This window comes from Cervus elaphus, chromosome 12 (genome assembly GCF_910594005.1).
Source record: "Cervus elaphus chromosome 12, mCerEla1.1, whole genome shotgun sequence".
NCBI classification, from domain to species: domain Eukaryota; kingdom Metazoa; phylum Chordata; class Mammalia; order Artiodactyla; family Cervidae; genus Cervus; species Cervus elaphus.
The window spans coordinates 2,514,329-2,536,590 of NC_057826.1; the positions used below are offsets into that span (position 1 = coordinate 2,514,329).

The 22,262-nt window shown below is 51.8% G+C and overlaps 1 protein-coding gene across 9 annotated transcripts in view; it reads left to right on the top strand.

Moving 5' to 3' along the window:
- Positions 1 to 22,262, top strand: part of FOXN3 (forkhead box N3) — a 439,226-nt gene that overhangs the window by 305,518 nt on the left and 111,446 nt on the right. For all 9 annotated transcript variants that reach the window (XM_043919231.1, XM_043919228.1, XM_043919235.1 and 6 more), the window contains one exon: positions 6,543 to 6,607. In XM_043919231.1, the coding sequence (XP_043775166.1) occupies positions 6,543 to 6,607 (65 nt within the window). The remainder of the gene's footprint in view (positions 1 to 6,542; positions 6,608 to 22,262) is intronic.

Below are 22,262 nucleotides of genomic sequence, written 5' to 3' on the forward strand. Positions count from 1 at the left end.
TCGGACTTGGCATGCACGCACACATGCGTCCAGTGATCATCAGCCTCGAAAACTGGCCAGTCCTGTTACGTCTCCACCTGCTGTCTTCTGCCTCTTGATTGCTTGACCTTGAAAGGTCTCTGTGGGCAGCCGTACTTGCCAGTTGGGATGTATGCTGGATTCTGGGTGGAGTTAGCTCTTTTGGGTTTTTAACTTTCTTTAGAGAAGTTGGCCTCTACGGAGCTGCTTCTCCCAGCCTATTGATTTTTAGACACCGTTCATTGCTACTTCGGGTGGAGGAACATTTGCAAGTGAGATGTTCTCAGAGCATGCTTAAGGGGAAGAGGAAGGTGAAGGTGTGGTTAGCTCTTCCGTAATAAAAACGAAGACGAGAGCCAAACTGGGAAAGTCCCCAGGATGTGGGAGGAAGCACGGGCGCCGGGCACCTCACTGCATTTCTCTGAACGGCAGGGCTCTTGTAGTCAAGATGACCGCTGAGATTGTTGCAGTGCTCAGAGCATCCTTTGTACATGCGTCATCTCATTTAATTCTCCAACACCGCACACTGTTACTGCCCCCAGTTTATAGGCGTGGAGTTGAGATGCGGACAGATTGAAAGACTTTCTGCCTTGTGTTTTCAGCAGTCAGCTTCCTGGAGTCCAAATCTTGTGCGGCTGCCAGCAGACCTTGGATGGGACCAGGTGGCCACTGAGATCCCTTTGCATGTCAGCACGCTCAGGCTTCATAGGCCAGGTTGCAAAAGTGTCAAGAACCCCTCTGAGAGTTCTGAACTTTCAACGGGGCTCTTTAGTGATGCCTCTCAACTTATGATGGGTGTTTTCTGAAACCTAAGACCATCTCACCCAAGTCTCTCTGATTCCTGCATTCCAAACTCCAGGACTGGCATCGTTCACCCAGCAGGTCTGAGTTAGTATGGGGTGCAGGTCTTGTTTGTTTTCTTGTGATATCCTGTGATCAGTTAGTTCACACTTAGAATTAACAGTAGAATTTCAAGGTTTTTTTTTTTTTGTCCCCCCCAGGAATTCTCCCTTCTTTACAACTTGCCTTGACTGTTTTATTCCTAGAGAAACACAGTCTGATGACAGACATCAGACATCAGAATTGCCTTCATGTGTTTTCGGTGCTGAGAATCTGGCCCAGACCTGCTGCCTGAATTCTGGCAGGCCAGCTCCGGCATCTGTAGGGACCTGATTGGGTCACCACCTCCCTTTCCTCTGCCCGGTTGGTTTGGGCTTTCTGCTTTTTCGTGTGCTCTGGGCCAGCCTGGCAGAGATGTTAACTTCAGGGGACCTTCAGAGAGACAGCGTATAAGATGGTCTTTCACTACCCAAAACACTTCTCCTGGAGTCCTTCTTGTATTCCTTCTTTCTCTGTCTCTGTCTCTGTCTCTCTCTATCTCTCTCTCTCAGTTTATATTAAAACTTTTTGTTATGGTGGTAAAATACACATACCATCAAATATACCATCTTAACCATTTAAATGTACCGTTCAGTAGTGTTAAGTACGTTCACAGTAGTGGGGGACCAACCTACAGAACTCTTTTCACCTTACACGGTGGAAAGTCTGCACCCAGTAACCGAGTCTCTATTTCTGCTCCCTGCCCCCTCTGCCTCCCCCAGCCTCCGGCAACTCCCGTTCTGTCTCGACTCTATGAACTCGACTGCTGCGGTCAAACACAGTCTTTGTCCTTGGGTGACTGGCGTGTTTCAGTCAGCATAATGTCCTCCGGGTTCATCCATGCTGTATCCTGTTTTCTAGATCCACCAGTTCTCATTCTGCAGCTGGGCTCTTGGGGGTGAAAAAAGTACTTTATAAAAGGTTGATGTTCGGTTGTTCAGTCGTGTCTGACTCTTTGTGACCCCATGGACTGCAGCACGCTGGGCTTCCCTGTCCTTCACTAATTCCCGGAGCTTGCTAAAACTCATGTCCATTGAGTTGTTGATGCCATCCAACCATCTCATCCTCTGTTGCCCCCTTCTCCTCCTGCCCTTAGACTGTACTTAGAATAAAAGTGTTTTCTTAATTTTCTTTTCTGACTCACAGAATGCCCAGGCTGGTGAATATGGGTGTGGTTCTTGCCAGAACCTCCAGGGGTCTTACCGTTCAGCCAGTCCTGCCCATGAAGAAAGCCCATGGGTGTCACATGACCGATGACATCATTACACCAAGGGCCACCTTGGGGCCGGGCGGCCTTCTGACTTCAGTGTCCCTCTGGGAGTCGGCAGAACCACGGCAGCGAGCGTGAGCCCCAGGGCGGCGCGTCTCCGGCAGATGCTGGCCATGCTGCCTGGACCGTAGGGCGCCTCCCTTGGGACTTGCTGGCTCAGCCCTGGTCTTCGTGGTCAGCTGGGCCCATGTTCTCAGATGTCAGCTCACAAGCTGCCTTTCCTGGCAGGCCAGGCCCTCTCGACCCATCAGTCGGCTTCCTTTGCCACACGTGGGTTTGGCTCTTCATGGCTGAAGGTCATGGGACTGTGTTAGAGCGTCACTGAAATAAGACGTTTGTGGTGCCAACGTTGGGTCATTTCTTCTTATCTGAACCCACAGGTCTGTCTGTCACATATGGTGAGCTGTTTGCTTTTTCTAGCCTGGAGTTTTTCCTCGGATAGAGTACTAGGGAAACACCGTCTACAGCCTTCTTCCATGGAGAATAGCTCAGGGCTGAGTGCCGGAAGCCTGCAAGAGAAGCCAGATGATGAGAAATGAAGTCAGGGCTGTTGCCAATGTCTCTGTTGTGCGCTGGGCTGGGCTCGGACTGATCGCTGACCCGCCGTGATGAGCTGGACACGTCCCTCCCCCTCCGCACCTACAGCGTGGAGGCGGGCCCTGCTCACCCACGGGTGGGAGGCTCCCACGGGAAGCGCTGATGACCGCGGTGATTCGGGACCGTGAGCACCACTGCAGGGGATGAGGACACACCTAAGGAGTTCCTGTGGCCCCCGCCCAGGGCAGTGACTGCTGGTAACACAGATACTGGCACTAGCTCACGCTAAGGAGAGTCCTCCATCCGCCTCCGCGAACACCGCTCCACTCCCTACCGCTTGATTTGCCGTGTGAGTGAGTGGTTTCCGGGCTGGCGTGAGTTGTTGTTGAGGCTCTATGTTGTGTCTGACTCTTTGTGACCCGTGGACTGCATCGGGCCAGGCTCTCCTGTCTTCCACTGTCTCCCAGAGTTTGCGCAAACTCATGGCAGGCTGCAGTCCACGGGCTGTTACCGGAGGCCTGTACTGTTACAGACGCAGTGGACGTGTGTGTGTTAGTCACTGTTACTTCCAACACTTTGCGACCCACTCCCCCCCCACCCCCCCCGTAGTCCATGTGACGCCCACCCCCCAGTCCATGGGGTCGCAAAGAGTCAGACGTAACCGAGTCACTAACATGTACGCATGTCCGCTGAGTCTGAACACAGTCTGACATCTCACCCTCTGCCTTCTCCTTTTGCCTTCAGTCTTCCCCTGTCTTGGGGCTTCCAATGAACGGGCTTTTCACATCAGGTGACCAGCTTGCTGTTTGCAAAGAGTGGGGTTGGAGCTCATTGGAGCCTCAGCTTCAGCATCAGTCCTTCCAATGAATATTCAGGACTGATTTCCTTTAGGATGAACTGGTTGGATCTCCTTGCAGTCCAAGGGACTCTCAAGAGTCTTCTCCAACACCACAGTTCAAAAGCATCAATTCTTCGGCACTCAGCCTTCTTGGCTGTGGTCCAACCCTCACATCCTTACATGTCTACTGGAAAATCCATAGCTTTGACTAGATGGACCTTTGTCAGCAACGTGATGTCTCTGAGATTCTGCCACAAAAACCTTGATCACTAGCTTCTCTGGATTTCTGTGGTTCCTATGTACTTTTAAGTAATTTCACTTACTTTTTAAAACTAACTTTGAGCTTTAAAGGCCCATGAGCCAGGAATATCTCCAAATGGAGGGAAAAAAATCAGTTTGCTGCCCCCCAACCTGAAGCCACAAGGGCCATAATCACTGGTCTTTTCCACACACATTTCTAGTCTCTCTAGATAGAGTCGCAGGAGGTTGGAGCCAGCTGAGTCTGACAGCGGGTTCCCAGGTGGTGCTGGTAGTACAGAACCCGCCTGCCAATGCAGGAGACGTCAGAGACGTGGGTTTGATCCCTGGGTCAGGAAGAGCCCCTGGAGAAGGGCATGGCAGCCCACTCCAATGTTCTTGCCTGGGAAGTCCCACGGACAGAGGAGCCTGGAGGGCGGCTTGTCCATAAGGCTGCAGAGTCAGATATGACTGAAGCAACTTTGCACACACACAAGTATGACAGTAAGCTCCAAGAGGCCATAAAACATGGCTTGTAATTTCCACCTCCATGTCCAAGCAGTTTTCAGCAAGTACTTAATAAATCCTTCCATCTCCTCACAGTTAGAAGATGTCATTTGGGAGCAGCCGTCCCAAAGAAGAGTAAGAGATATAAGGCCAGTGAGCCCGAAAGCTTCGCAGTGAGCACAGCAGAGAACGGCTCAGCTTGAGGGACAGGGACCACAGCTGAAGGCGAGTCTCGGCAGGGGCCGCGTCAGGGCGGGCAGGCGGCGGTCCGGCTCCGTGGGCACCGTGAGGATGGACTCCGTGCCAGCACGGCCGTCCCAGCCGTGGCCAGGCTGTCGGTGCGTGAGCCGGACGCTGTAGAGGTCTCTAAGTGGATTTCCATCCTGCAGAGAACGTTCCGCATCTAAACCACTGGGTTTACCCATCCTCTCTTCCCCACATTTATTCCATCCCTGCCTCCACTCAGTTTTCAGCCAAATCAGGGTCAGGATGAAGAGACTTGGAGGGAAGTAAGCCAGATATTAAGGTTTCTGTGATGGTACTCTGTTCTTGAATTCTCCGGAAGCAGCAGCTCCTCTGTAATGAAGTCCTCAGTTTTTAAGCACCTTTAGACATCAGGTGATGCAGTGTTGGCAACAGCCAGATGGCTACTTCCTGCTTTCTTATAAAAATAAGGTGGGAAAGCCTCAGGAGCTGGCTGGGGTTGTTAAAAGACACTCTTAAGCATTTTCACACACTTGACTCTTCATGGGACTTTGAACAGCCTCAGATTGGGAGCGGACAGGAGTCAGAGAGAAGAGAGCTCCGCTGGCTGCCGGCACCCGGCGGCTCGAGGCCCCGGGCAGGCCCTCTGTTCTGTGCGGCTCCCAGCGCGCGGGGGCCACAGCCGCCGGCGCTGAGGGTCGGGGCAGCGGCAGCCCACCGCGGGGATGCGGCAGCCTCGCTTACCCTGAGCGTGGTGGACCCGAGCCAGAATCAAACAGGAGTCTCATCAGCCGCGTCAGCGTTCATGCGTGTGTTTTCCAGCACGTCTGACGTTACTCTGACGTGTCTGTGTGTGGTAGCACTTTTCCTCTCCTTCTCTGCTCCTCACAAGTCATGGAGCTGGTCCCCAACCTGGGGTGCTGTTCGTATCTCCGGGAGTGCAGACTTGGTCAAGAGGATGTGTCCCTGACATTTCTCCTCCTTGTTAACGGGTTGCACTGTTGGAGACCCTGATTGACTCTAGAAGCATTATTCCCTGTCGAGTCCTTCAGACTTTTTGTTCTGTGTATATATGTGTGTATGTGTGTTCATGTTCGCCAAACTTAGAGACCTGTATTCAGACCCGCTTTTTTATTTTTGTTTTAATGTTGAAGGTGATTGATAATGCCTTAACCAGGGTTGTTTGCCACATTCTGTTTTGGAGAAAGTAATTTATGCCACCTCTGGGGCCGGCTGTAGTAACAGTTTTGACTAAGTGCTCTCTAACATTAATCTAAACCAATCCTTGATTTAGAATCACCTCCTTTCCACTGCAAGGATATTTTCCTAAGACTGGCTAGGTTATAAAGTTTTTCACTGGGTGTCTTAAAACAGTGAAAATGCTGGTCTATAAATGTAATAAAGTGTCTTTGTGATGCATTGATCTTTCCACTTTTCTTGCCTCTCCTGTTACAGAATTGTGAGTGGTAACATAGCTGCAAAATGTTTTATAGGATACAGAGTGCAACATTGTAAGCCAAGAAATTGAAAACGGGATGGGAGACCAGACGATGGGGGAGGGAGGGAGGCGCTCAAGGTCAGATCTGTCTGTTAAGGATGGTGGCAGAAAGGCACCATGCCAGAAGGCAAACTTACCTTTTATTGGGCCGGTGGCACCGGAAGTGGTGGAAAACCTGCTGACCTCAGAAGACATGGATGGGAGTTCTTGACCGCATCAAGTCGTAAAGTGAAGAGCAGTTTAGCAAAAGTTGTGAGCTTTGGTGTTGAACTGACATTGCCGTTTTGTTTGCCTGCAAATGGTTTCTGTGCCCGAGAGAGAGGAGGGTTGAGACAGTGGTCAGAACACCCACACAGACGGGTTCTGCACTTTGAAAGATGAAGCCCATTCATCATACAATGAGCCTAACGCTCTTCAAAGATGCGTTTTCGGAGGGTATAAATAGTGCATAGTTGGGAAGGTGTTTTGAAGCCACTTGGAAGGACGTGTTTGTAGGCCGTCCCCCGAGTGAGTGCACACAGCTCTTGCTCACGCTGCTTTCTCTTCTGTTTCAGCACATCAGGTCCACCCCTCTGGCCAGGCAGCACCTTCTTCAAGAGGAACGGAGCCCTCCTGCAAGGTAGGTCTCTGCTCGCCCCCGCCTCTGCGCCCCACCCTCCTCTCGGAGGGGGCTCCTGTCCGCTGCCTGGGTGACGCCTGTGGGGCGGCCCTGTGTCTCCACGTCCCTTTCTTCCATCCTCTCCTCGTCTCCTGATTGCTGTGAATTGTTGGTCTGAGATGAGACAGTTTCTTTGGTCTGTCGTCACTGGTCAGATTCCAGAAGCGCTTGGCTTGCTTCGGTGAAGTTGGAATTATACGTGATGATGTCATGGTGACAGAAATGGGTTGAGAAAACCAAAGTGAAACCCCATTATGGATTGCCTGTGCCTGGGCTCCAAGGAATGCAGTGGGTGTCTGGCCGCTCGGGTCATCGTAGAGGTTCACTTGTTACTCGCGGCCCGACGTCCACGGGTGCCCAAGGGTGACTGTGGCTGGCTCGGCGGCTCAGAGCTCACACCCATGCCTTTCGTCCCTGCAGGGGTCGTTTGCAGGGGGACGGGGGGGGGGGGTGGGCATTCTCCCTGCTGTCCATTCGGTCCTCAGCTGCCTAACAACTTCCTATCCCATGCGCTCAAGGAATTCAAACTGCCTTTCATCTCTGCTTTTGCTGTCAAGCGTCTTTAGAAATGGCAGTAGTCAAAGAAGACTGCGTGGCTAAAGATAGCAAGACGATGCCTGCTGCCTACTTTGAGAAAGTGTTTGGGGAGATGACCGTTCTGAATGCCTGCCCTGCACACCGGCTGGAATGGGCTACTCCGAGGGTCTCCGCCTTGCCCTCGCTGCTAGCCTCTCTTGGTTGGCTGGGCCTTACCGGGCCACCGCTGGCCCTAAGCAAGTGGGTTGCTGGTGCCAAGAGCTTTGGACCCGTCCTGGGCTCCAGGTTGAGGAGTTTCAGTGAACCTTGGTTGGTTGAGAGCTGCTAAGCCTCTTTTTCTTAAAAGTACATGCCGAGGGTCAGCCCTGAGTGGGGAAGAGCAGACCGAAATGTAGCTTAGGGAAGAGGCATTTATCTTCAGGTTTCCAGAGTAGCTCAGACAGCTGTGAGAGATGCCGTCACCTTTGTGAAGTTGTTTTCAAGGCCAGACAATTGCATGCTTTTATTATAGAGCCTGTGAAATTGGGGACTTAGGACTTCTTTGTGTCTTTGCTTGGTCCCGGTGAAATTTAGGCAGGCATGTCTGGTTAATTCTGATTTTAATAACTGTTATAGATATCCTGAATATTTAAGAAAAAAATTGGAAAATGCTCCCACTCTCAAATATTAAGACATAATTAAAAAGATATATACTCAATGCTCCCTTCAGAAAGTGTAAATGATGAGCCTTTGGGTTTTCTCAAGTGGATTTCAAAGTTATATACATCTTTATTTTTCCTCTAGATCTGTAGCAATGATATGAATGTCATTCATGGTTGGATTGTTTTCACAAAAGTGATTTTATTTACTGAGAGCATTTTCCTACAGGATTTTTGTTCATTAAGTTCCACATTAGGGAAGATTTGCTCTAAGCGTGTTAGTTTTTGGTTATTTCTACAGGGCACACACATGAGGGAAAAATTGATAAGTTTTCTGAAGCTGAGCGATTTCATCGTGAGGTTCTGTCTCATTGGGTGGTAGACATTGTTTGTGTTCTTTATAGGGTTAAACATTCCTAATTACTCTTAGGCATTGAGAATTGAATTATTACAGATTTCAGATGCTCATTGAATCCACATCCAATTCAATACATCCTACTAATTTTTTCTGCACATGTGGAAAGCAGAGGGTCGTGGTGAGAATGCGGGAGTGGGTGGAGATTTATTAATGGTGTTTCCTGTCTTCACTTGCTGTGTCTGTATAGAGAGTTTGCGAGACACTCGCATCACAGTAAGGTTTTTAAAACTGTGTATTCTTCTGAATTAATACCTTTTAAATTTGCATTAAGGTATAGTTGATTTACAGTGTTGTATTAGCTTCTGTTGTGAAACAAATGGATTTGGTTATGAATATATGTGCGTATATACGTTCTTTTTCACACTCGTTCCCCTTACGGCTGCTCACAGGACACTGAGTGCAGTCCCCTGCGCTCCACACCAGGGCCTGGTTGTGTACCCATCCTGACGTCGTAGTTCGCACCTGCTCAGCCCAGACTCCAGGTCCCTCCCTCCCCAGCCTCGCCCCTCCCCCTCGGCAACCTCAAGTCCGTTCTCTAGGTCTCTGAGTCTGCTTCCGTTTCATAGATATTCGTCGTATGTCGGGGTTTCTTTGGTGGACAGCGCTCATTAAGAAGTTGCTGATGCTCATGAAGAAAAGTTTCACAGTAAAGACAGGGGCAGAGAAAGAAGGGAGCTGCCCAGTCATGCCGGCAGGGGGTTTCGCTTAGGATCAAGTAGAAGAAAATGTAGCTGATTTATGCCCGCTTTCTCATATTTGTACTTTATATTTTCAATATATGTCCACTTTTTTTTTTTTTTTTTTTAATGTCTCTGGGAAGTAGGAAGATGTTTTCCTGGGTAATCAGGCTGGGAGAGAACTCTGTTACTAGGATCAGCCACCGGCATTGGGACAGCAGGCCAAGAAGATGCCCTAAAGAGCTGAGTTCTAGGAGCAGGCTAGAAGGTGAAGCTTGGTCACACAGGGTGACACAGGGACGCGGTGACTGGCCAGCAAAGCCCAGCTGTGACCGCGGGCCCTGACCACAGGCAGAACCGTCGGAACCAGGCTGCCCCGGGGCTGGGGAGGACCTGCTCTGTGGCCTGGCCCTGGGGGCTGAGACTGGAAGAATCTCGAAGCTGCAGAAGGAGCAGATAGGCCAGCTGCTTCGAGGGCTGAGCCTTGGTTTTGTCAGGAGGGAGGGCACGTGGGGCGGTCACTTCTTGGGAGAACTGACACTTGCTGAAGGCCTTGGAGGAACAGCTTGAGGGGGCAGTGCCCGGAGGGGGACCAGCAGGGCCCTGGGCATGAGAGGACCACCGGTGGGGAGCGTTGCGGGGGCTCCCCAGGGTGGGCGCGGAAATGAGGGCCTTGTGGGCACTTTGCAGTAATGCCCTCACGCGCTCCAGGGCGTGTCTCGGAAGAAAAGCTGCGATTTCCAAAGAGGAAGTAATGGAAGGTCAAGCCTAACCCAGGGGAGCACGGTACTTACAGTGGGAACCTGTGTGCACTGATAGTCACTTGGTTTGTAAGCTGCTGGGCCGGAATGCAGCACATTTTTCTGCAGCGTAAAACCAATTGCAGGAATCAACTGGGAGCGCTGGCCAGGGCGGCCTCCGGGTTCTGGTCCTTGCGGGATCGCTGGCAAGAGGGCCCGCTGATTCATCTCACGGTTTTGAGGATAATGGGCTAAGATTTGGTTTGGATTACACCAGGCACGGGTACTTAACATAATTGGTCATTTCATCAATTCCCAGTATTTATTTTAAATGCCATTTAGGCTGCGAGAGACAATTTCAGGACATTCACAGCTTCAGCGGGTAGAGAGCACTTCAGGCCTTGTACAATACAGCCCGAGCTGAGCGGCAGAAGGGGACCAGGCCCGTGTCTAAAGGGGACCCGGGACGGAGCCAGGCCGACGAGTGTGGCTCGTCCCCAGTCCTCCGGAGGGGCCGGCTGACAGGTGTCCCCAGCTGTCCCCTCTGCCTGTCTCTGTGGTGGTTTCTGGGTGCGAAATACATTATTTTAACTATCTTTTTCAAAACACTTTTTGTTGGAGCATGACTGATTTACAGTGTTGTGTTAGTTTCAGGCGTTCAGCAGGATTCGGTTATACGTGCACATGTGTCCCACTCTCTGTGATCTCATGGACTGTGGCCCGCCAGGCTCGGCTCTCCATGGCACTCTCCAGGCAAGAAGACTGGAGTGGGTTGCCGTGCCCTCCTCCAGGGGTCTTCCGACCCAGGGATCGAGCCCGAGTCTCCAGTGTCTGCTACTTCGGCAGGCAGGCTCTTCACCTCTAGCACCATCTGGGAAGCCCACATACACATATATCTACTCTTTTTTTTTTTGTAGATTCTCTTCCCATATAACCTATTACAGAATAAGGAATAGGGTGTGCTTGTGAAATAGATTTTAAAATTTCTTAGGTGTTAATAATAACATCTTATTTTCTTGATGAAAACAGTATTTTATGGTTTTTCTCCCTTTTTGGAACTCCCTAGCCCCAACACCTGTCCCCCCGCACACATATACACGCGTATTCCAGTCACTCATTCAGACTTTAAATTAGGGTCCTTCATTTGAACGTCGGCCTTGGTTGAATTATTTTAGTGGGCCAGCGACCGCTACTCAGAGGCGTTCGTCGGCCCCGGTCTGACCCTCGTCTGCCCCCTCGCGGGCGCTCCCTCCGCCGTGGGGTCGTCCCTGCTCCTGTTCCCGCCCAGCCGGCTGCGAGCAGAGGCGTGAACCGCCGCCCGTCGGATCCTCCACGTCCGCCCGCCTGGGGCCTTCGTGGGCTCGGCAGGCCCCCGAGCTCCGCACGGGGTTTTGTTCGGAGGGAAGCTGCTGCCTTCACGGCTCTGACCGCTGACCGCGTGGGCCCGGCCTCAGATGTACTGTCTCCGAGCCTCGGGCGGGTTTGGGGCTGGAGTCCCCTGGGGAAGCCCGCCCGCCCCGCCCCACCGCTGGCGGGTCCTGGGGGCAGACCCCCCATCTCCCGGCTCTTCTCGGAAAGCCGTTCAAACCCCCATGCGCCCCCTCGCCAGGCAGACCTGCCCCCGGCCAGCCCACCGGGCCCTCCTGGATGCGGCCGCAGTTCTTAGCGCTGCTCCCGCAGAACGCGCGTGGGATTCGAACACACCCCCAACACGCACGGCAGATGTCTCTCTCCCTTCGCTTCTGACAGCCCCCAGCCGCACTAAGGGAACGGGAAGAAGACCTCGCAGGCCCCCAGCGCCCCGAGCAGGACGGAGCCGCCCCAGGCCGGGAGCAGACAGAGGGGAGGGCGCCGCCAGGTGCCCGCTGTGCCCGCGGGCGCTGCAGGGAGTGGTTCTGCCCGGAGGCGACTTGCTTTAGGGGACGCCAGGCCCCAGGCCCGCAGCTGGCTTCACGGACTGACTCTGCCGGGAGTCCTGCTGTGTGTTGCCCCCTCCCACAGCGCTGACCCCTCTCTGCTCCCCGTAGCTCCTCTGAGGGTTTTTCCGCTGAAACGTGTGAAGTGCAGCCCCTCTCTGTGGTGTATTTGCTGCCGGGACAGACTCCACAGCAAGCGCTCAGAGTATCAGAAACGAGTGCTCGTGGACGGAGCCCTGCGTTACCGCTGAGGGACCTGCGTGGTGACCTCTGTGACCTTGGACAAGCGTCACGGGACACCTAGGGTTCCATGTCCTTGCCTGCGAATCAAGGAGTGGACCTCACAAATGGCGGGGGTTTCCTGGAGAAGACCACGCTGGTCCAGCCTAGCAACGTCCCCAGTGTGGGTCGAAATGCGGGTGGAAATGCACTGAAGCTCAGCCCTGGAAGGAGGGCTTCCTTCAGCAGCTGGTCTGAGGAGAGGAGACAGGTCAGCGGCTGCTGGCTACGTCCTGATCCTTGAACCAGACCTTTCTCAAAGGTCTCAGGGATAGTAGCCTGCTCAATGGCTCAGTCACGTCCCACTCTTTGCGACCCCATGGCCCGTGGCCTGCCAGGCTCCTCTGTCCATGGGATTTCCCAGGCAAGGATATTGAAGTGGGTTGTCATTTCCTATTTCGGAGGATCTTCCCAACCCAAGGGTCACATCAGAGTTTTTTGCATTCCTGCTTTGGCAGGCAGATTCTTTGCCACTAGCGCCATCTGGGAAGCCCTGTGAGAGGCATCGTAGTTACAGGTTTGGACAACATGGAAATGAGCTGTCTTGGCTTCTTGGACATTGGGCTCACCCTCTCTGAGGGGATAATAGACATGCTTGTCTCATAGGGTCCTTGTGGGACTCAATGATGAATTCATATCAGTAAAGCATTGAAGTGAAGTGAAAGTCGTTCAGTCATGTCCGACTCTTTGTGACCAACTCATGGACTCTATAGTCCATGGGATTGTCCAGGCCAGAATACTGGAGTGGGTAGCCTTTCCCTTCTCTAGAGGATCTTCCAAACCCAGGGATAAAACCCAGGTCTTCCACGTTGCAGGCGGATTCTTTACCAGCTGAGCCACCAGGGAAACCCTAGTAAAGCATTGAGAACATGCTAAATTCCCAGAGTTTACTTATTATAACATTTTACAAAACTGTGAATCTTAGGAAAATGGGGCTGACACCCCTTGAGTGTGGTGTCCCTGTGCTGTTCATCTTCTTTGCTATAACTTCCCTTGTCCATTGATGGCGGCTCAGACGGTAAAGAATCCCCCTGCAATGCGGGAGACCTGGGTTCAATCCCTGGGTTGGGAAGATACCCCGGAGAAGGAAGTGGCAACCCACTCCAGTATTCTTGTCTGGAGAATCCCGTGGACAGAGGAGCCTGGCGGGCTAGAGTCCACGGGGTCACAAAGAGTCGGACATGAGTAAGTGACTAAGCACACACAGTGATTCTCAGAACAGAGCAAAAAAATGGGATATACCAGGTGGATTTCTACAGGGATCTGAAAGGCAAGTTGTTCATCTCTTTACATTAGATTCCTTTCAATAGGACTGCTTCCTGGCGAGTTCCCCGGCTCACGACGGCTGAGTTATATTCTTTTCTGTTTGTTTGATTGTAATACACGCAGCAGGAGTTTGAATCCCTTTGTCTCTAAGCACTGGCTATTTGACCTTGGGCCTCAGTTTCCATTGTCTGTAAAATGGGGCTATGAGTTGTGCTCCCCAGAATCTTTGCAGAGATTAAAGGAGGGTGTGAACGTGAAGACATCCGTCCAGCTCAGCACCTGACCTGACACCTCACAGATACTTAACAGTGCGAGCTGGTTTTTATTTTTTAAAGATTTGCTTATTTACTACTTCTGGCTGCGCTGGGTGCCCTGTGCTGCAAGGCCTTTCTCTGCTTGTGAGCAGGTTGAACCCATGCGCCTTGCATTGCAGGGTGGATTCTTAACCACTGGGCCGCCAGGGAAGTCTGGTAGTGAGGGTGTTCAACCTTTGACTATCTCATGCCCGGTTTTCGATCCTTAATCCTGGCTAGGTATTCAGGGTGCAAAGTTACAAATTACCTCAGAGGAGTGGGCTCCCACACTGCCCGTCTTTGCGGTATGTCGGTTCCTGCTGCCAGCCCCGCCGGCGGTTCTTTCCTGGTGGCCCCAGGGTGTGGGCAGGGCCCCGGTCCCCACTGCAGGCACATCCATCTTTCTCTGCCTCCAGACCCTGGTTTTGTTCCGGCTCCTCCTGCCCCTCCCCCTGCATTTCTTTCCCATTTGGTGGGAGCCTCGAGCTCTTTGGCTTCTTTCATCTAATCTGCTCCACAAGCTGACTCTTTTGTCCATTTTGCAAAGAGGGAATTCACCTAATGCATAAATCTCTTGATTCTTGCCCCTAGGCACACCCGTTTTTCAAAAAAAAATTAGAAATAACAGAAAGGGAACAAAAACACCTCTCTACATCCCCGCAGTGCTAATTGCCTTCTGTGTCCTTCTGGCCTGCAAAAGCCCTTTGGTTTTTCAGAGGAGCCCTTATCTCTTGGCGTGTTTCTCTTATTGTTCTTACTGAGTTATATGTAAAGATATTTATGTAACTGGAATACAGTAATAAACTCACCTGACTGTTTTTGCTTACTATCAAGTGAAGTTACAGGGGTGGTGTTCTGTTCTTCTCATCACTCAAATTCTGTGTGGTCACTGAGAATATGCTCTAAGTTACTAAAAGGAAGTGCATTTCTGTTTTATTTCTACTCCAATCTTTTTTTTTATTGAAGTATAGTTGTTATACAATATTTTATAAGTGCACAATATAGTGATTCACAATTTTTAAAGGCTATGCTCCATTTATAGTTATTATAAAATATTGGCTATATTCCCCGTGCTGTGTAATATATCCTTGTAGCTTATTTTGTATCCGACAGTTTGTGCCTCTTAACCGCCTCCCGCTCCCCGCTGGTAACGGGCAGTTTGCTCTCCGCATCTGAGTCTGCTGCTTTTTCATTCCATTCAGTAGTTTGTTGTATTTTTTAGATTGCACATATGAGTAATACGGTGTTTGTCTTTCTCTGATTGACTCGGGGAATGCAGTTTTGAAAGAAGCCTTTGGTCAGTTCTGACCCTCACTGCCTCTCGGGAATCCGGATTCACACCAGCTTCCTGACGTCGGCAGCTAGGTAGCCGCTGAGGCCTCGGTCACATAGCCTGTGCTTTCCTATCTGATGAGTTTCAGCCAGTGTCCGTCCCACTGTCCTTAGTGACCCTTCTCGTGACAATCCAGCGTTGAGGCTGGCCCCATGGACAGAAATAGGGACGCTGGGCGGAGCCGCCAGCTCTCCCAGGGGCCTGAAGTGCAGAGCTCCCTCTGGGCCAGGCCCCTCCCAGATGGGTGTGTGTGAGGCATGTGCGTCTGCGAGCCAGTTCTGCTGTTTCAGGAGGAGTGTGTAAACCAAGGCGGGAGTTTAGTAGAGGCAGGGTGGACAGGAGAGGGCCTTCTAGAAGTTGTCAATCCAGGAGTTACCGTGGAAGTTACGTCATAGATGAGATTTTTCAGGGGGTTGTGGAATGAAAAAAGAGGGAAAAGGTTCCATCTTTCAGACCTAAGATTATGGCAGGAAGAGAAATGTAGCTGACAGCAAACAGCCATGACATTGAAGAAGCCACTTGGAAGCCGGAGACCATCACTGAAACGAGGGGAAGGAGTTTCAGGGAGAAGGGGCAGGCCGGAGCGGCCAATGTGCGGAGCAGCCGGAGGAGGTGGGAGGGAGGTCTAGAGAAGAGCGCCCTGTGGGCTCCAATGGTCAGAGGGCCCACAGCCCTCAGGGCGTGACCTCTGGGCTACCTTCTGTCTCTAGGACCTGCCGGTTCCAGACACCTCACACAAACAGAGTCAGACACCCTGTGACCTTTCGTGTCTGGTTGTATGTATTCCTTACATCATTCCTATTTTCAGTTCAGTTCAGTCGTTTAGTCAGGTCCGACTCTTTGCGACCCCATGGACTGCAGCACGCCAGGCCTCCCTGTCCATCACCAACTCCCGGAGTCCACCCAAACCCATGTCCATTGAGTCAGTGATGCCACCCAACCATCTCATCCTTTGTCGTCCCCTTCTCCTTCTGCCCTCGGTCTTTCCCAGCATCAGGGTCTTTTCCAATGAGTCAGCTCTTCACATCAGGTGGCCAGTACTGGAGTTTTTCAGCTTCAGCATCAGTCCTTCCAATGAATATTTAGAACTGATTTCCTTTAGGATGGACTGGTTGGATCTTCTTGCAGTCCAAGGGACTCTCAAGAGTCTCCTCCAACACCACAGTTCAAAAGCATCAATTCTTTGGCATTCACCTTTCTTTATGGTCCAACTCACATCCATACATGACCACTGGAAAAACCATAGCTTTGACTAGATGGACCTTTGTTGGCAAAGTAATGTCTCTGCTTTTTAACATGCCGTCTAGTCTGGCCGTAGCTTTTCTTGCAAGGACCAAGCGTCTTTTAATTTCATGGCTGCAGTCACCAGCTGCAGTGCTTTTGGAGCCCAAGAAAGTAAAGTCTGTCACTGCTTCTATTGTTTCCCCATCTATTTGCCATGAAGTGATGGGACCAGATGCCATGATCTTAGTTTTCTGAATGTTAAGTTTTAAGCCAACTTTTTCACTCTCCTCTTTCACTTTCATCAAGAGGCTCTTTAGTTCTTCTTCGCTTTCTGCCATAAGGGTGGTGTCATCTGCATATCTGAGGTTATTGATATTTCTCCCGGCAATCTTGATTCCAGCTTGTGCTTCTTCCAGCCCAGCATTTCTCATGATGTACTCTGCATAGAAGTTAAATAAGCAGGGTGACAGTATACAGCCTTTACATATTCTTTTCCTGACTTGGAACCAGTCTGTTGTTCCGTGTCCAGTTCTAACTGTTGCTTCCTGACCTGCAAACAGATATCTCAGGAGGCAGATCAGGTGATCTGGTATTCCCATCTCTTTAAGAATTTTCCACAGTTTGTTGTAATCCACACAGTCAAAGGTTTTGGTGTGGTCAATAAAGCAGTAGATGTAGCCTTACATCTTAGGTACTATGCCTCCCACTTTGCACATGAGAAAAATAAGGTCCAGAACCATTGTCCTGCTCATTGTCCTGATCCTGGTCTCAGAGCCAGGATCAGAAACCTTGACTCACACATCTTTGGCTCAAAATGGCATCAGTATTCCTAAACAGCTTTCCACCTCGGATGTTTAGACAGTCTGCAGTGTTTTACAGATTGAGGCTGCAGAGAATCCTGTTATAATGCTTCAAAGCACTTTATAACGATGACACAAATATAGAAATGAACACTTCCCTTGTCTTCTTTCATTTGAGTGGTTAGAGGCGTCCTTTCTTCTTTTGTCCCCACATGCTGTGCATGCTCAGTCGTGCCTGACTCTTTGAGACCCCGTGGGCTGTAGCCCACCAGGCTCCTCTGTCTGTGGGATTTTCCTGGCAAATATACTGGAGTGGGTTGACTTTTCATTTGTCCAGGGGATCCTCCCGACCCAGGGGTCGAACCCAAGTCTCCTGTGTTGGCAGGTGCATGCCTTACCACCGAGCCCCCTGGGAAGCCCCGTTGTCCCCACATGTAACTAGCATAAACAGCTAACTTTAGGATATTTTAAAAACTGAGGAAGACGAGAAATGGATATCCTGAAGTTAGTTATTCAAAGAATAATGCAAAGAGGTCCCACCTCTTAATAGAGTGAATACTTTACTTGAGGTTATCTGAATCTTATACTAGGGGATACAAAGAGATGATAATTCGAGAATAGGACTGTTTCCTTATGGTTGAATTTTTGGAGCATTTAAGTGTTTTCCTTGTCTGTTAAACTGTATCATTTAGATGATACAAAGAGTATACGATCTTGGATCATATCATACTGCAAAGCCTGCTTTTATCAAAGTGCTCAGTCTCACAGTGCAGTTGGAAAAGTCAGCCCCCTTGAAGTCCCGTTTAACTGTGTGTGAATGGAAGTGTAGAAATATTACAATGCAGTTGCCAAGAGGGTCACAATGAAGAAGGATGTTTTAGAATCGGCTCAAGGGATGTTCACGTCACAGTTGTGAGCCGAGAAGCATCCACCTGTAAGCTGCAGGGGGTTAGGTTTGTGTTCTTGTTTGGCTCCCTTGATGACCGAACGGTGTGGCTGAGGACTGGGTAGTGCTAGGTGCAGGGCGCGTCATAGGTCAGGAGTGTGTGCTTGTGTGTGTGAGTGTGTGCGAGTGACCCACGCATTCCGGCTTTTGTCCCCGGTTGTTCTGCGTCCGCACGAGGACGTCTCCTCTGCCCCTCATCCTCTGCTGCCTCCATCCCATCAAAGACGGTGTGAGGATGAAAGTCCTGAGTCTTCAGATCAGGCCTCCCCCAGCCCATTCTCTGCCTCGCTGCCTAACTGCTGTGTGACCTCGGAAAACCCACACAAACTTCTTCGGGCCGCTGTGAAATGTGAAGGTACCAGTCTTTCCAGGGGAGAGCAATTACGTGTGAAGACTGGATGGTGGTCCGTGTGGCCTCCTGGCACGTGTTGGTGCTCCAGGTGCGGGGAGACGGCCTGGGAGAGGAGAGTGTGGGCCTCAGAGCCGGCCAGCCTCAGTCACGAAGACCCCCCCTGCCACCCTGACCGCCTGACTGCGGGCAGCTCGTCTCATCGTTCGAGCCTTTCCAGCCAGGAAGACAGGTAGTAGTGCTTCCTTGGATTTTGTGGAAATTAAAACAGTATATATATATGAATCTGCCTACAATGCAAGAGACAGGTGTTCGATCCCTGGGTCGGGAAGATCCCCTGGAGAAGGGAATGACAACCTACTTGTCATTCTTGCCTGGAGAATTCCGTGGACAGAGGAGCCTGGTGGTGTACAGTCCATGGAGTCGCAAAGGCTTGGACATGACTAAGCAACTTTAAAAAAAAGAAAAAGTAGCATATGTACAGGGCTGGCACAGTGTCTGATAATTATTGTGTTCAGTAAGTAAAATTCATTATGTATACGATAGCATTTCCGTACTTTCCTAAGGTCTTCCATTCTCACCCCCAAACAACAACATAAAAATACACTTGCCCAGTTGAACGGATGTTGTATCTTCAGGAATGCTTAAGACTGTTTTCAGTCTCTCTGAAACTCTTCTGCATGAAGGCAGATGCCCGAAAGGGGCCCACAGGAGGAGGAGAACTTGCGCCCTCACCAGCTGCTCTCACGGACCCTGTTGAGTAACTGAGATCTTGCAGACACGTGACACAGAAGAAGGCGGTTCCCTGGGGACGGGTTGGAGTAGCTTGTGATCTGTTTTCCTGTTTCTTCCTCTCCGTGTCTTGATTGTGCCAGAATGTGGACTGTTTGCAAAGACTGGTTCAAAAGAGGGGAGGGAGGAAGGAGAGGCTGTTTCTGTGATAGCCAACGTTAGGGCTTTGTTTACAGGGTCATGTGGAACTAGCCCCTGCCTCACGGTCACGGCCACGCGTGTGGCCAGCTCCTTTCTAGGCTGTAATTTCTTTCCATGCGGCCTGCTCAGGATGCTCCCGTTTTGTACTGGGTGCACCTTGCAGGGAGGTGTTAGAACCACAGGTCCACGCCCACTGGCCTGTGCCACATGGAAAGGCCAGTCCTGTGTTTGTCGTCTGTCCGTACCGTATTTCTCAGACTCAGAGAGACTTCGTTCTTTTAAGGTTCACTGTGGTTGGGAAACAAAAGCATTATGAATGAAGTTTTCATTCTTAAACTTTTGCGGCTGTCATAGGCCCTAACTGGGGTGCTCACAGGGACCGAATGGGTACCCATAGCCGTATCAGGACATCGGGGGCAGCTTTCTTCTCTTGTGGGTCCCTCTGTTTGTGCACACACACACACACACACACACACACACACACGTAATGTTGCAACAAAATATTTCAAATGAGAGGTGCCAACTTTTTCCAGGAGCTGCCTGGCCTTGGCCGCCGGTGGAGAGATGGGCACGTGGTCCCGCCCCGATCTCCCTTCTCTTGAGTGTTAGGGCTCTGAAGGATGTGCTGGCCTCACCAGGCCTCCCATGTAGGGTCGACCAGGCTGCAGGAAAAGGCAGCGAAGGGTTGGCGCAAGACCACTCTGCCACGGCCCTTCCTGTGGTTCGTCCAGTCAGAGGAGCTCATGAATTCTCCAGTTTACTTAACCCAGCTTGATTTGGGGTGGGGGAGCTGTGTGCGTGTGTATACCCAGGAGACCTGACAAATAAAGAATCTCTACACGAATACCATCCGCTCAGCTGAGCATGCATATCACTGACGATTTCTGTCAGTGGAATGCCAGTCTCTCCATTGTCCTGGGGGTGCATGTCGTGGTTCAGCCGTCTTTTGAGAGAATATGAGCTGATCTTGGAGAGCTTTCCAGAGATGGTGACTTGCCTTAAGCAAACCAAGCAGGTTCTTGGTAATACCGTGACTCGTCTCTAGTCTGCCTGCCCCCCAACTCAGCTTTGCCTTTTGTGGGATAGGCTCGGAGAGGCCCACGGGGAATTTGTGGATGTCTTGGGCTGCAGACTTTGAAGCCCACTTTCCCCAGTGTTCCCCGGAGAAGCTCCCTGGTACTTCTCGGAGCTCCCACAGAAGAGCTCTAAGTAGACGAGCCTGACCGCCTGGGACCAGCACTGCAGTCTGAGGAACGGGAGAGTGATTCACTCGGAAGCTCGCGGGCAGACTGGGAGGTGGAAGGGTCTCCAGATGCAAGTCGGGGTCGTTTCCCAAAAAGGGGGAGAGGAGCTGTCCTTCACAGCAGCAGAGCCAGTTTAAAAACCACCATTAGGTCACGTCTGCAGGACCGTGCAGGTATGCATGGCCAGCCGGGGTGGGGTCAGAGGCCGAGGGCAGATCTTCCCCTTTGAGACCCCAACAGCCTCCTTATGAGAGGGGCCAGCGTCCGTGGGCACGGGCTACCAAGGTCTCAGGGGGTTTGGTGGTGCCGGTCAAGTTAAGTAATTTCCCAGAGGCCCAGAATCTCAGATAAAGGTGACGTTCACCTTAAAGGGATTACTTGCACTAGACCTGCCTCCTTGGTGACGAGGAAGAGACGGAAGACTGGATACAGCTGCCTTTTACTGAGGATTAACCTTGACCTACCAACGTCGGAATCTTTGGAAATTTCTCTGAGCAGCCAGAGTGGATTCCCCCCGGTCCTCATTTCAGGGTCCAGGATGCTCGGCCATAAAATGTGTTAATCAGCCAGGGAGGCCCTAACGAAAAACCACAGACCCACCGCAGTGGGTGGGCGGCGGGGGCGCATGTTCATCAGACCCGTCTCCTGCCCCTTCTGGATGCTGGGCGGCAGCAGGCGTGGTCTCTCCCGGGGCCTGCAGGCGGCCGCCCCTCCCTGTGCCTCTCCTGTGTCCCACTGCAGTGGGTGGGCGGCAGGGGCGCGTGTTCATCAGACCCGTCTCCTGCCCCTTCTGGATGCTGGGCGGCAGCAGGCGTGGTCTCTCCCGGGGCCTGCAGGCGGCCGCCCCTCCCTGTGCCTCTGCCATGTCTGTGTGCGTCCTCTGCCCTCTTCTCCCCGAGGACACTAGTCCTGTCGGATTCAGGCCCCCGCAGGATCCCACTGCTCTCTAGCCCCACCCTCACCTCCTCAGTTAGTTTTCATTACCTCGTTAGAGGCTCTGTGTCCACATTCAGCCCCATCGGGGTTAGAGTTTCAGTGTATGAATTTGAGGAGGGGGACACAGCTCAGCCCGTGAGAGTGAGTTACACGTGTACATTTCATGAACATTCCTTGATTTCCTACAGGGCGCCAGCTACCCCTGGCGGGCGTGGACCTCTGGGTGTTCGCTGGGAGACAGAATTGCGTTCAAGCCTGTGTGGTTCCTGCCAGCACAGAAGCACAGGCTCCTGGGGGGGAGTCGGGGCTCAGGGAAGGCTTCGCTGAGGCGCGCTGCCAGTGCAGCGGGGGGCTGTGGACTCCGCGACACTGTTCACTGTGCGCTCCTCCATCACAGGGTCCCCCGGGGCCCCAGTACCAAAGACGTGTCACAGCAGAGCCCCAGCAGCAACACTTAGCCCAGCCCGCAAAGTCATGGGGCCCACCCGCAGAGGCACAGGTCACTGATGAGTGCAGAGGCTTGGGATGGACACGGGATGGACACGGGCTGGAAAGCAGGGCTGAGGTGGGGTGATCCACGATGCAGACGGGAAGCTCACCAGGTCCCTTTCAGGCAGCTTCCCCTGATTCCCCGCAGGAGAGAAGAGGGGAAGATGAAAGAAAAGTGTTCTGGGCAGAATTGTCGGGAGGTTTGAGACGCGCAGGAGAAGGTGGGTTCGGCTCTGAGGGGATGGGAGTGGTCAGGTGGTGGCGACTTGGGCTGCGTGGTGCAGTTGAAATCTTAAGATGGAACCAGGTGTGTAAAGGGGGGCCAAGCGCTAAGAGCCCAAGTCTGTGAACGTGGGAAGGCCCTGTAGGCTGGTGCCCACCATAGCACGTGGTCACAGCGGAAGCTAGGCGGGGTGATGTGGATTGTAGCGGTCACAGCTAGAGCTGGGCTGGAAAAGGATGCGGGCCGCTTTGCTGGGTGGGTGAGGAGCGAGGCAGGCCAGAAGCAGCTTTGGGTGGAGGCAGTCGGGCAGGCGAGAGACTTTAGGGCCTCACATCCCAGTAGGCTGGCTGCTCTGTGTTTCTCTCATTACCCTGT